The sequence below is a fragment of the Myotis lucifugus genome, unplaced genomic scaffold, assembly GCF_000147115.1.
Source record: "Myotis lucifugus unplaced genomic scaffold, Myoluc2.0 scaffold_200, whole genome shotgun sequence".
In the NCBI taxonomy this organism is placed as follows: Eukaryota; Metazoa; Chordata; class Mammalia; order Chiroptera; family Vespertilionidae; genus Myotis; species Myotis lucifugus.
In genome coordinates this window covers 2,075,004-2,089,407 of record NW_005871248.1, presented here as the reverse complement: position 1 = coordinate 2,089,407, position 14,404 = coordinate 2,075,004, and the positions used below count along the sequence as shown (strand labels likewise).

The 14,404-nt window shown below is 58.0% G+C and overlaps 1 protein-coding gene across 1 annotated transcript in view; it reads left to right on the top strand.

The window, feature by feature from the left end:
- The first annotated feature begins 5,538 nt into the window (after nucleotides 1-5,538).
- The window catches only part of NFATC1 (nuclear factor of activated T cells 1), a 93,006-nt gene continuing 84,140 nt past the window's right edge, over nucleotides 5,539-14,404 (top strand). Inside the window, exons 1-2 of the mRNA XM_023761173.1 lie at nucleotides 5,539-5,965; nucleotides 6,763-7,046. Of these exons, the coding sequence (XP_023616941.1) occupies nucleotides 5,878-5,965; nucleotides 6,763-7,046 (372 nt within the window). The 5' untranslated portion in view covers nucleotides 5,539-5,877. The remainder of the gene's footprint in view (nucleotides 5,966-6,762; nucleotides 7,047-14,404) is intronic.

Sequence of the window (14,404 nt, the reverse complement as noted above, 5' to 3'; positions counted from 1 at the left end):
CCCCCCGCGGGATTCTAGCTTCTCACTGAGCATCCGGCATCCTCGCCCTGTCCCCCACACCCTCAGAGTCCTCGCGGGGGTTCCCCCAGCCTCGGTGTCCTCACGGCCACTCCCCCAGCCTCGGTGTCCTCGCGGGGCCCCCCTCTCCCTGCGCCTGGGCACCAGTTATCAGCGTGAGAGCACGTGTACAGGTAGTGACTCGTGAAAAGTGTGACACCCACACAGACGCCCCAGGGATGAGGGGCTTAGTGGGAGACCTGGCCCGGAGAGAGATTTCGGTTCTGTCCAGTGGACGCCGCTGGGCAGTTTGCTATCATTTTCTGTCCCACCCGATTAGCTGTCTAGACCCCCTTTCCCTGGGTTCCCCATTTCCCTGTCCCGGGCCTGGATTCATCTGGGGGACCCATCGGCACCCCGCAGGCCTCCTGGATCCCCGCAGCAGACACGTCTCTTGCTTTTGGGTTTATTTTAAACCACATAAGGGTGTCGTGCCATAGATTTATGGGTTTTGTACACCAGACATTTTTACCGCCCTAACACTCCAGTCCCTTCCATCCGCGGCCAACGAGAAAATATGGTCCCGTTTGGCAGCCGAGCTGCGCAGAGGCCGAGAATTTGAAAGAGGAAAGTGTTACTTGAACGGCGGCGTCGGCGCTGCGGGCCCAGAGCAGCCCTGCTGGCCGATCCCGAGCCGGGGGCCGGGGGCCGGGGGGGCCGGGGGCCGGGGGAGGGGCCGCGCGGCTCCCCTGCCCACCCCCAGCTCCTGCAACCGGAGATGGGATGGCTCGGGCATTTACACAGTGAAACGACAGTAAGTCGAGGTACCGGGACTGCCGTGCAATCTGTTAGTGATTTGGCGGGGTGGGAATTTCCTTTCTCGGGCCTGCCAGTGGGAGCGCTTTTCCAAATTTCCACCGCGGGGAAGCCTGCGATTTTACATAATGACTTCAGCATGCCGCGCTCTGGCGCCCCTCGGCCCCGCTACCCCGCCGCCCCGCTCTGGGGCAGACAGCGACTCTCTCGACCCCCCCTGGACCCGGTCAAGGCTGGTCCGTGCACAGTGCCCCCACGCGAGCCCATGCCCGCCTCGCTTGCGTCCCAAGCCGAAAGAGGGGCAGCTCCGTCCGGGGAGGGGCCCGGCGCTCAGCACTGGTCCCCCGGGCCCGCGCCGGCTCGGGCGGGCGGGCGGGGCGTGATGTCATGGCAGGGAGGGGGCGCGGGAGCACCGGGCGACGGGAGGCGGGGGAGGTGTTTTCCAGCTTTAAAAAGGCAGGAGGCAGAGCACGGCCCTGCGTCAGAGCGAGACTTTGAGACTCCGGACTCGCAGGCACAGTCGCTGCGAGGGATCCGGCTGCCAAGCGTGGAGACCGGGCACGGGCGCACCCCTCCTAGCCCTGCCACTGCCACCCCGCTTGGGTCCCGGGCCGCAGCCGCCCCGCCACACGCGCACACGCCCCTGGATGACATTTCTCCGGGGCGCGCGACGCTGAGCCCAGGCAGCGCGCGTCCGCCGGGGAGTCAGCTTCCCGGGAGCCCGACCCCGGCGGTGCCCGCTCCTCCCGCTCCTCCTCCTGTTCCGCGCCGCCGCGGCCGCGTGGATGCCAAGCACCAGTTTTCCAGTCCCTTCCAAGTTTCCACTCGGCTCTCCGGCTGCCGGCTGCGGGAGAGGAGAAACTTTGGGGCCCGCGCCGCCCGCCGGCGGCACCATGAAGTCGGCGGAGGAAGGTAAGCCCGTGCGGCTGCCGCCCCCCACACGGCCCCCCAGCCCTGGCCCTGACGCCCCAGCCCTGCGCCCACCGCCCCCGCGCCTGTGCCGCCGGCACGAGCCCCCAGGGTCCGACCCGGGGAGGGGCCCGCTGGCCCGGCCGGCGTCTGTCTGCGCGCGCGGAGGGGGCGCGGGTCCCCGGCGCGCTGGCGGGCGCGCAGCACAGATTGGTAAGCGGTGTCCCCCTGGTGTTTCCCCGGAGCAGCCCTGATTTCGAGCGCGCCTTCTTGCCAATAGGTGTCTCCTCATCTCCAGCGCTGAGTGCGCGCTCTCGGGCTTTGCTGGTGCAGCCTCGCTTTGAATCCCGGCGGTAGAAACTCGGTTCAAAGGCGGGCGGTTTGAGGACGGGGTGAGGTTAGGACCGTCAGATCCACGAAGGACACTTTGGGATGAAGCGATGTTTGGGGGAGGACGAAGGATGGCTTGTTCCCTTGCCCTGTGGGGGGAGGCCACCCTCTGGCTTCAAAGACCAGTCAAACGTGAGGTGTGGGGGTCTTGCCCCTCCGCGAGCGCTCTCCCCAAGGGTCATCCTCCAAATCCGCCTCCGCGTGGCTGAGCCGGCTCTGAGCCCTCGGGCTGGAGGCCGGATGTAGGATTGAAAGCGATCAAATGCGCTGTCCGAATGCAGCCCCTGATTCTGGCGGTTTTCCGTCCCATGGACACCAGAGTTCCAACCGCAGAACACGCTTCAGGACACTTTGAAAGGGGGCCGCCAAGTTTCCCGCTGCTTGTTCGGAGTCACAGGATGGCATGTCTGCGCTGTCGCCTGGCGATGGCGAGGCCCGGCGGACAGTGAGCTCGCCACCCTCCGCGGGGCAGTCTCAGTCACAGCCCCCTTTGTCACAACCTTGTGAGAACCACCAGCGAGCAGAGCACCGGGACCTCTTGTGGGAGGGGAAGCTCCCTCAGGTGTCTGGAAACCTGGGGAGAGGGGTGACTAGCACCCCAGGGAGGAACTAGGATGGCAAGCGCACTAGGGAAGCTGGGCGACATCTTTCCAAATGCCGTATGGGTGCTGAAGCGGTTTGTTTAAATTACTTTAAGAAAGCTGGCAAACCTGCCAGGGTAATGAGCACTCATTTTATACTGGCGGACATCCTTCCGCGGAGCGCTGGAAAGTACGCCCTGCTGCTTCCTGCTCCCGCCAGCGCCAGGCCTTAGAGTGCAGTTCCCAAGGCCTGCCAGCCGCCGGGCGGGCGGGTTACCTCTGGCAGAGGGCTCCAGCCCACAGGCTCCGGGCGGCTCCGTGCCACAGCGGCCTGGGGTCTCACGTGGTGTTCCACGTATTCTGAATCACGGCAGGAAGACGCATCTTATGCTCCTTACCATTTCACCTCGATTTAGAAATTGTCAAAATGCAAACATCAGGGAATGTATACGGGACCAGCCTTGCTACTAAAAAAAAACTTTTTTAAAATTCTTGAGGTTTTGATTGGAAACCCTTGGACACTTATTTTAAACTTTTCCCCACTATCACTGCTTTAAAAGTTCAGGTTTTTTGTTGTTGTTTTGTTTTTTTTTTTTTACTTGAATAGTCAGGGATCCGTCCTGCAGCAAAGAATCTTTTTACTCTGACCAGAGGAAAAACCATCTCTGGGGGCGGTGCCGAGCTTTCCTGTTTCCTACTGAACAAGATGTATTTCAGAATGCCTCTGCTGAGCGCGCAGTGCCAGGTGCAGCCTGGCCTTTGACTAAACAAATACTGGTGTATTTTATAAGGACAAAATTAGGCTCACCAGAACGTATGATCTAATCCATAAATACAGGCCCTCCATCTGAGGCAGGTCGCCCTGCAGGGCTGGGGGGACGACCTGCCCCACACAGGCCCTCGGAGGCATTAGGTGCCATCTCAGAGTCTGAGGCCGCTGGCCTCCCCCAGTCATGAGCATCGGGCTGCAGCTCGTTAGGCACTGTTGTTTCTGATGTCCCCAGCTTGTCTTCCCTGCGCAGAAGGCGGAGAAATGCAGGCCTGTAGGTAGCCACCCACCCACCCATCCCAGGTTGCTTCACACTGACTGCCCCCAGGCTCCCAGAACAGAACAAAGCACCCCTGTTCTCTGGTCCCGCCATTTAACTTCCCGGCCATGTTTCCTAATCCAGATTAGAAGGGCCTGGCGCCCCACTGCATCACACTTGGGGCTGGAACGTGCACCGGGGAACACCCGCAGCCTCCGAGGAAGCGCCAAGCTAAACATTTCCATCAAGACAGGAGTGTCTGCTGAGTTGGCAAATAGCTCCGACCACTTTTAAGATGAGAGTCCTGGGGTGCTTGTAAGAGGAGCATGTTTTCAAAAGGGCCACCCCAGCTAGTCACCTTGGTTGGGGATCTGAAACTAAGTGGGGACCAGCTCAACCTTGGGAAGAGCAGCCCTGAGTCCCGCAGGGCCCAGGGCCCAGGTGGGCACGGCCGCGGAGTGTCCACCCACCTCTCCAGGACAGTGGCGCGAAAGGTTCTCATCTAAGCAGATGATGAAGGCTCTTATTTGTGTGTCAGTTTTTCGCAGAGGTGAGAAGGTGGCTGAAGTTAAAAAAAAAAACACGGAGAGAAAATGAGATGTTGTGGCTTCTCAACAGAAAACAGAACTTCCATTTGCCTGAAGGTCAGCAAAAAAAGCAAACTAAAACAAAACAACCCTCCAACATACATCTCAAAGTGAGAACTATTATTAGAAACTAAATCAGGCCAAAGTGAACTATAGTTTATCACTGGAGAAAACCAGCCCTTTGCAAAGGGTCACGGGAGAGAAGCTCTGGGGGGCAGGCGGGGTCACGTGACTGGTGACTAAGCGGGGGGTCCCTGCTTCTGGAAAAAGCAATGCCCCCAGGGCAAAGGGCCTGTGGGGCAGAAAGGAGGGCGGGTTAGCAGCAGGATTGCCACTGCGGATCTGGTTCCACTGCCCTCTCCCCCTTGGGACTGGAATGCCCCCGTGTGCTTCTCTGGCTGGCGCGGTGGCCTTCACGACCCCCCTTCCTGTTGCAGATGCCGGCTTGGGGTGGTGCCCGGACCCTGGGGACAGTTAGCGCTCACAGCGGGGGGAAAAAGACTAAGGGCGGTGGGTGCGCTGCTCTGCGCCCCTGGGGTTCAGCCCTGCGGGGCTCGGAGCTGCCAGGCTTGGCTGGGGGGCCATTCCCCACGCACAGGAGTGTGCGGGGCGTTTAGGAGGTTGGGGACTGGAGGAGGAGGTGTGACGGAAAAGAAGGGGTGCCTTAGGGGCCCGGGCCTGCGAGTCAGACCCCGGAGGCAGAAAGGCCCGGGAGCTTGGGCATGAACGCGGTGTGGCGGCGGCCGAGCCGGAGAGCCTCCGTCCTCCCTGCGCGTCCCTGCGCCGCGGGCTGGCGGGGCACTGGGGGTCCGGCCGGGAGGTTCGGGCCTCGGCGGGAAGGGCCACCCCCTTCCTCCCCGAGAGCACGGCAGCGCGCAAGCTTGGAAAGAAACAAAGTTGTAGACGGAGTCCGCGGGCCTGGCCGGTGCCGCCGCCGCTCTGGGCGCGGGCACCGCTCTTTGCGCCACTTGGTGTCCCGGAGGAGCCGGCGGGACGCGTGGGGTCCGGACAGGGCGCTCCCCCCGCGCACGTGGACCCTCGAGGCCGCGGACACGCTGGGGTCTCGCCCGCGGGTGGGGCGCTAGGGCGGGACACGAGCAGCGGGCGTGCGCGAGGCTCCCGGAGTTTATTTAAAACTCGGGACCCCGCCGCGGAGCTGTTTGTGTGAACCCGGAAACGCGGGGGAGGGCCGGAGCGCGGGCGGGGGAGGGGCGGCCGGAGTCACGTTACCGGGACCGGCTGGGCGCAGGGCGCAGGGCGCAGCCGAGCGGGGCGGCGACCACAGGTGCCCGCGGCCGGCCGGGGACCCTCCCGACCCGGCCCGCACCCCGGCCCCAAACCCGATTCTGGCCGCAAACCCGACCCCGACTTCCCTGGGTCCCGGCCCCGACCCTCTGGACCCTGGACCCTGGCCCTGGACCCTGGCCCTGGACCCCAGCCCCGACCCTGGACCTCGGACCCTGGCAGTGACCCCTGATCCCGGACCCTGACTCCGATCCTGGACCCCGGCCCTGACCCTGAACCCCAGACCCCGGACTCTGACTCCCACTCCGGACGGGCCTTCCCGACATGACGGGTCTGGAGGAGGACCAGGAGTTCGACTTTGATTTCCTTTTCGAATTTAACCAGAGCGACGAGGGCGCCGGGGTCGCCCCAGGTGGGTCCGCGCGGGTTGGAGGTGCAGAGCCCAAGGTGCAGGGGACACGGGCTGCAGGGTCTGGGTGTACAGGGCAGGGGTTGTGGGTCTGGGGTGCATTGTCCAGGTTGCTGGGGTGCAGGGATGGGGTGCAGACCGGGGGGTGCAAGGGTTGGATGTAGAGGGTCCAGGGGTGCAGGTCCTTGTGATGCAGGGGTGGAGGCTCTCGGGGTACAGGAGTCAGCAGGCGGGGTGAGGTCTGGAAGAGCCAGGCTGGGGCACAGTCTGGGGCCAGAGCAGCCCCTCCCAGTCTCTCTGCTCCTGTGTCCCTTGGTCCCTGACCCCTGCCCAGGTCAGGGCAGCACCATAGTGTCCCCACTCCCGGTCCGGTGCCCGGGCCCCTGTGGAGCAGGAGGAAAACAGGTCAAGTTTAATGGAGAGTGGCGGGTGGGGCCGAGGGAAACCCTGTGAAGCCGCTTGGTGCCACAGCTCAGGTGTCCGGCGTCAGGGAGCATCGGGTCCCCTGCCTGTGGGTCACTTGTGCTGGTCTCTGGAGCCTTCCTGTGGAGGGGCCGCTGGCTCCAGGCGGCCGCTGCACCACTCAGGCCAGGGCACAGGAGCGTCCAAGGCCCAACTTGGACAGTGCCTGGGGACAGGTGGTGAGTGGTCACTGCCAGAGGGCAGGAGGGCCATGGAGCCCCCCATCTGTTGGGCTCCGAGCCCCTCCCAGAACGAAGCTAAAGTGGAAGTAGCCCAACCCTGGGGGGGGGGGGCGGGCCTTTTCTTTCTTTCATTTTCTCTCCTCTGTCTGAATAAAGGGACCCTGCTGCCCCCAGAATGGGAGCTCTTGAATAAGAGCTGCGGAGAAATCCCGGCCTGTCTGCCAGGCCGTGGCTTGGGGAAAGCCAGGAGCCCCTTCTCAACCCTCTTTTTCTGTGGCGACTTCAGGGTCCGCTCTCTGTCAGTGCGGTGCCCACGTGGCGGTGAGACGATGAGGCTGCACACAGTACACTTGGCACTGTTGCCATTTCTGCAACAATTGTATAATATTTTCCATACCGTTCACGCTCTTCTTTTAAAGACTGTAACACCCTGGTCGTTTTAAAAAAATAAATGTTCTGACCAGGCCGAGGCTGCCGATCTTCCTTACCCGCGCTCCTCTCTGACCGCCTCCCGTGTCTTCCTTGGCTGTGGGTTTCCAGGCCTCGGAGACATGGGCGCCCAGGCAGACCCGGTGGGAGAGATCCGAGGCCTTGACTCCCCCCTGGGTCCGGCTGCCTGTGGCTCTGGGTGCAGCTCTCTCCCTGAGTGTTCAACCACTTTTCAGTTCATTTAGCAAAGATGGCAAATGACGGGTGCACGTATGGACCGCACTCCCGGCCTCTCTATGGTGTGAAAGGCCAGAATGTCACATAGTGGGGATCACACAATAAGTAGCTTTTTAGAGCAGTTCCTTGCACTTAGCAATATGCATGGGAGGTTCCTCCGAGTCTTTCCATGCCTCAACAGCTCATTTCTCTTTAGTGGTGAATAATATTCCACTGTCCGGTGGGCCCCAGCTCTTCACCCATCACTCTCTGAAGGACGTTTTGGTTCCTTCCAAGTTTTGACAATTATGAATAAAGTCTTTTCTTCTTGTTCTTATTAGTTGCACATTATATTTATTAATCATTAAATTATTACGCTATTAAATTGTTACATTCAATTCTCCAGCTCTGAATGGGTGATAGCAATGGCTTCACGTGATCGCCAGGTTGGGCCTGGATATAAATAAATGAATGAGTGACTGATAGCGAGATCAATTGTAAGCTTGGTGACACAGCTTTATTAACACATGCTGAGCACAAAAACAGCCCTGACCACAGGCAGCCCGGCCGCTCGTCTGGGTCACAGTTCCTCTGACTTGAGAGCGGAACCCTCGGCGTCCTGTCCTCCACCCTCGATGTCCTGTCCTCCAGGGGACAGAGATGGCTTAGCCCTCATCCCCCGCATCGCTTAGGCCACCTCATGCTCTTATTGGCTGTGTGGCACTGATGGGCTTCTGTCTTACCTGTTCCTTCAAAGGAATGACTGGGTCTAGGGGTTCTTTATTCCCAGAGGGCCTAGCAGGTGCAAATGGACAGTCAGCAACCATTTCTTGGGAGAAAGAAAAGAGATTTTAAAAATAATGTGCTCTGGGCTGGGTAGGTGAGCTGTTTGCACCCATCTATCTTCCGGTCCATTGGCCCCAACCCCTCCTGGGGGCAGAAGGCTGGGCAGTGGGTCTCCTGCTCACCTCTGGGTCTTCGGAAAGAGCTGCTTGCTGTCAGTTGGGAGGCGGGCGTGGCCCAGCTTGCCGCCAGGGCTCCTGTTTGCTTCGTTATTTTGGCCGGCCCACCCCTGCCAATACTGTCACCCTGGCAACTCCGGAGGAACTTGGCCAGGCCTCTGGGTCTGGCTGGAGTCTCCCCAGCAGTCGGGCCACCTCCAGCTCAGTGCAGCCGGTCTGCGCCCCTCCGCGTGCTTGGTGGGCGGCATTTTGTCGCTCCCGTGCAGAAGGGATGTCTCTGGAGGCATTTTTATTCTCAAGTCCATTCTCAGCAGTGGTGAGGGTGCCGTGAAGAGCCAGAGCCCTGCTCACATGCAGGGCAGCCCGGCCGCAGACACTGGGTGGGATCCTGCCCTGGGAACTCCGTCCTCCCCGCAGGGAGGCCCTGGAAGCAGGGGGCATGCGAGGTGGGGCGGACGTCACTGTTTCAGGACAAGCCCCTGTATCTTTCATACGAGCGCGCCCTCAGAGACAGTTGTTTGTATGGAGGGCACTTTAATTCTGTGTTATGTTCGTCACAGGCAGACCACAGCTAGTCAGGAACAACTTGCTGGTTTTAGTTCCTTAAATGCAGAATGAGAGGTAAGGCGCTCCAGGCCGAGGGCCCTCCGAAGGGCCAGCGGGGCTCGCTTACGGGACGTTCTGGGGGCTGTTTGCCGCCATGCGGAGGCTGTTCTGTTGGCCTTTGCAGAGCCTTCTCCGGGCAACTTGTTGGGCCAGTGGTGCCCTTGGAAGCTGTCTCTGTCTGTCATCTGTGGGGCCTGCCCAGTCCCCGCGCCCTGAGGTAGCGCTTTCCGCTGCTGCTCAGTAAACAGGTTTCAATGCTGGTCTGGGCACTGAGCATGTTTTGGTTTTATTTTGTTTTGTTTCCATTACCTGCAAAATTATAATCCTGCCGCGTAGGTACCAGCCCCATTGCCCAGTGGATGGGGGTCCGGCCAGGCGTTTGGGAGGACGGGGCCTGGCAGTCACTCATGTCAGTTCTATTTCTAGCCTCATGTCCTGTGGCTCAACCCCAGCAAACACGAAAGAAAAGTAAAAGTCAGTGTCTCTCAGAGTTTGCAAAAGACCGCAGGATGCACAGGGGCCAGAGCGGAGATTCCTGTTGGAGACGTCTGCTCAGTGGACACGGGGCCCCGCGTGTGCCGAACATCAGCGCAGTCGGTGCTGGGCCCGCCCCCCGGTCCCGCTGTCACAGCTGCGGAAGGGCAGCCCCCACAGGGTGGTCACGGGTGCCCGCATGACACCAGGTACTATTGGCGGTAACAGAACGCACGTGGATAAAACTTGGGGGTGGTGACTTAGAAAGAATAAAATAGTAGGGTTCTGAAATAAATTACTTCTCAGAATGAGAAAATTTGCTGAGCATTGAATTTGCAGTGAGCGCTGGACCAGCCTAGGAGCCGAACAAACCCCTGCCAGCCGCCAGGCCCCGCCTGCTCTCACACCCTGTCCATCATCCAGCCCCAGAGCGCCTGGTATGGTGCTCTGCCGGGAGAGTGTTGGCGCCCCTGGGAGAACGAGGAGAGTAAGGGGTGGGCAGTTCCTGTCTTCCCAGGATGAGCCCCGGTTTTATGACTTTTATGATAGTAAACTACTTTGAATAAGCTCCCCGTGTTTGCTTAGCTCCTGCTGCGGCTTTGTACTCACCTGCACTGTAATTTAATGAGCCCTCCTCGGCAGGTGGCCAGGGCCCAGAGCGCCAGCAGAAAATGACTCCAATGGGTGCTGAGCTCCCTGGGGGCTCCTGACACGCCATGAATCGCCCTGACATCGCAGGATTGTTAGGAAAGTTACTGGAAATATTGTCATTCCATGTAAATGGGGTCCCTTTGAATAATTAAATAATTCAGACTTGAACGCAGTTTCTTTGGTAATAAAACCAAATGAAGTGAAGCGGGAAGGGAGGGTGCCTGGCCCGGCCGGCTGGTACTCTACCTCCTTGTGGTTTTGTTCTAAAGGGAGAACTTCGTCATCAGCTCCTTGGAGTGTTCATGGCGAGGTTCACCCTTTCAGGGCCTTCATTTCAAAATTTGTCTAATTACGGAGAACTCATCTTAGGTGAGTCTTTTCTTGTTTTCAAATAAAGGCTTTGTGTTTTTTCTCCTCATCGGCAGACTTAGGTTCATTTAAATGAAGGCCACTTCCTGGAATATTCTGGTTGTTAGTGGACCCCATGCTCACACAGAACTGCCCCTCACTCTGCCCACCCCCCTCCTACTTGCCAGTTTATCCCCAACCTTCCAAGGGTCTAAGCCCTGTGGGCAGCTGTTGGGGAGCCCCCAGACTTGCTCTGCTAATGGCTAGACATTTTTTTTTTTAATTCTCAGAATTACCTTCCTGCCAACAAATGGTTCAACTGTGGGATTGGCTATACTAGTATCTCTTTGTTTTAATTTTTTAAAATATATTTCTATTGATTTCAGAGAGGGAGAGGGAGAGAGAGATAGAGGAACATCAATGATGAGAGAAATCATTCATCAGCTGCACGCCCTACACTGGGGATCAAACCCATAACCTGGGCATGTGCCCTGCCCTGACTGGGAATCGAACTAAGACCTCCTGGCTCATAGGCCAGTGCTCACCCACTGAGCCACACGGGCTGGGCCGGCTCTATCTCTTAAAATATGTTACAGATATGCATCATATTTCTTTAGCTGGGAAGTGTAGGGATCTGTCCAAAACCACCTCCAAGGCCCAGGCGGGGCTGGTGCCAGGCCCCCTGAAAAAGACACCCAGGGCTCCTTAGGGCAGGACCCAGCAGTGCTGGGAGGCAACTTCATGTCTACAACCACACGTTATATTTCCACGTGCCTCGTGCTGCGTCCCTGGAGATGGCGATTTCTCTTTGACGTGAACGTTCGTTTTCTATGGACGTTAGATCATCTGCTGCTTCGCAGACACAAAGGCTGTAACCGAACAGTGGACCCAGCGTGGGTGTGAGTGTGGAGTCCGTGCTTACGGGCAGCCCTGGCTGGACGGGCTGCTTCCTTCTGTGTGTGTGTGGGCGGGGGGGGGGTGCTTGTTTCTGTCATGGGGACGTTGCCACCTCAAGGACCAAACGTTAGGAAAGCTCTGGTTTCCAGGGAGCAAAGTCTGACCGGTGCAGGCGGGCTGTGCGGACTGTAGCCGCTGCCTGGTTCCTGCAGCCTGGGGGATCGTGGGGGGCTCCCAGGGACATTCATCTGCCCCCAAAGCAGGAGGGGTGCAGAGACCACAGGAAGTGACCGTCGGCTCTGTCTCATTGTGCCAGGAAAGTGCGTGTCCAGACTAGGAAAAGGCCAGCAAGTTCACTGTGGGTGACCAGCCAGTGCAGGGGTGCTGGGCTGCAGAGGGGTCTGCAGGGGAGCTGGTGGGACACTGGGGGACCCCCACTCCTTAAGGAGGAGCCTGGGCAGCCAGGAAGGGGTGTGCTGCCAGCACCTGCGGCTGTAGAGGAAACACACCAAGACGCAGTCATCTGGTCCGTAGCGAAGACTGCCACAGTGGAGGCAGGCAAGCCTCTCTCTGACCTACACTTAATGTTGGTTTGTTGAAGTCTAATTACTAAAGTCCTACCCCATAGGTATACAATTCGGTTTCACACTTGCTTTGCTAACATCCTACTTACGGATCATTTGACAGTAATAACCATAATCACACAGTGACAGGATGGGGCTTCGCTCTTGGTCGGACTGGCTGATGTCGGACTTTACCTCCAGTCGGAAGGACTTGTTGACACCTGCCAACCGCGGGGACGCTGATGTCCTTTTATTGAACTGGGAGATCTGGTGGGACACTGGGGGGTGTTGGGCCGCCATGGAGAGGACGCGGGATGGGGCCGTGTGGCCATGTCTGTGAACACGTGGGAGAATGTGCGCTAAGGTGCACGTGGCTGTAGAGAAGCATTATTTACCAAGGCCATCTTTAGACTCCCTTTGGAAGGAATACAGAGTAGCATGTTGTCTCCCGGTGACTGAAGGAGTAAGATTTCCTTCTGTGGGGCTTGCCTGCCCTGGCCTGGTCCCTCTGGACAGCGCCCAGGCCTGGCCTCTTCGTGTCCAGCTCAGGCGCTTTCTGTGGTGTTTGTCATGGCCCCGGGCGGGGGGGCGGCCTCTGGGTCCCTGCCTGGCGCCTGCACGCAGGATGCAGGGACGTCCCCACTGAGAGGTCACCATGACCCCGGAGCCTGGGGCCTCAGCAGCTGCAGCCCCTGCCACCTCCTCCTGAGGAACCTGACCTCTGCCAGGAAGTGCCTTTCCAGGGTTATTAGCTTCTTAAAGTTTTATAAATATCATAACCAAATTTTAACATCTGATTTTGGTTTTTGTGTTAAAAGTGTCAGTGACCAGCCCTGGTTGGTGTGACTCAGTAGGTTAGAGCATTGACCCGTGCACAGAAGGGTTAAGGGTTCGATTCCCAGTCAAGGGCATGTACCTAAGTTGCAGATTTGATCCTTGGCCCAACGGGGGCATGTGCTAGAGGCAACCAATCGATGTGTATCTCACATTGGTGTTTCCCTCTCTCCCTCTCCTTCCCTCCCACTCTCTCTAAAAACCAATGAAAAAAAATATGCTCCACTGAGGATTAACAAACAAACAAAAAGTGGTAGTGAGCGTGTGAGGGTGTTGGTGTGTGCCGGGGTCACTGTGCATGTTGGTGGCATGGGCGTGGTCGTCCAGGACTGGCAGCAGAGCTGGGCACTGGCATTGGGGTCAGGCCTCCCCTGGTCCTCTTACCCTGTGGACATGAGGCTCATCCTTTTTTCATGTGACTGTCCCGCTGGTGCCTGGGGGAACACCCTGGGGGCACGGGATGGCGAGGGCCAGCATGTTCAGGACGTTGCATTGTGGACGTGTAGCTGCAGGGCCTGACAGGCACGCCCCGAGCATGAGGCATCCCTGCTGCTCCAGCCTCTAACTTTCTCAACCGTAGCTTTGTTTTCTCTTCCTTGTCACGCCTCTGTGTCCCCCGGGGGCTCTTTGGAACCTGGCACCGGTTTTGAGCATCTGGAACACGGTTGCTCTCTCTCCAAAGGGCCGCTCGCAACACAGGGTTGAAGCGGCTGTGGGTTCTCCCCAGGCTGCCTGGAGGGGCCGGGCCTGCCTCTTGGGAACAGCCAGTGTTTTTACCAGGGGGATTTAGCGCCATCAAAGCAAGAGCCTCTTGATTGCAAGGATTACAAGACTGGATTATCGAGGGTGGTGGATGGCTGCTTTTGGAAACAAGTGGGTCCAGCCTGTTTGGTGTCTTCACCCATGCCTGTTAGCAAGGGCCATGGGGTGCGGACCAGCACCTTGAGACCCGACCTGCTATGGGTGCACCCACGTGGTGTCTGACACAGCACAGCCATCAAATAAGACGTCTTTGGTGGGTCACTGCGGCGGGAGCCAGGATAGAATTTCCTTGTGGGTGTTTCCATTATTTAGCGACCTGGATATCCGCTCCACCGCACACAATAATACAGAACAAAGATGTTTTCAAACTGGAATCCAGAGTGGCTTTTCTGATAAAAATTACTAATTACACTAGTAATGATTTTTAAAAATATCTTGTTGAGGTTATAATTAGCATATAATGATTCTTAAATCCAGCTGTGTGCCAATATCATCTGCTTTGTTTTTATTAAAGGAGGGATTTTCTAGGTCATGAGCCACCATCACAGCTTATATGAGAGAAACCCCAGAATCTGCTTCCATCCAACTCTTGGGGTGTTTTCTTTGTAGCTGGTGATTAGAGCAGCCCAACAGTGACTAGTCTATTAAAACCTCTTTATATGCACAGGTCCCTCTATCTAAACCCACCTACTCAACCCATCCACCCACCCACCTACCCATTATCTATTCATCCATTCATCTACCCACCCATTCATCATCTATCCATTCATTTATCCATCCATCCATCCATCCACCACCCACCCATCCACTCACCCACCTACCCATTATCTATCCATCCATTCATCTACCCACCCATTCATCATCTATCCATCCATTTATCCACCCATCCATCTATCATCCATCCATCATCCATCCATCCACCCACCCACCGACCCATTCATCTACCGAAGCTTTCCATCTATACGGTGCAGGACGTCGGTTGAGCCGTACATACTATTAACTCGATTCAATCCGTTCATCCAGCCATCGGCCCAACCAAATTAGTTATTGTGCGCA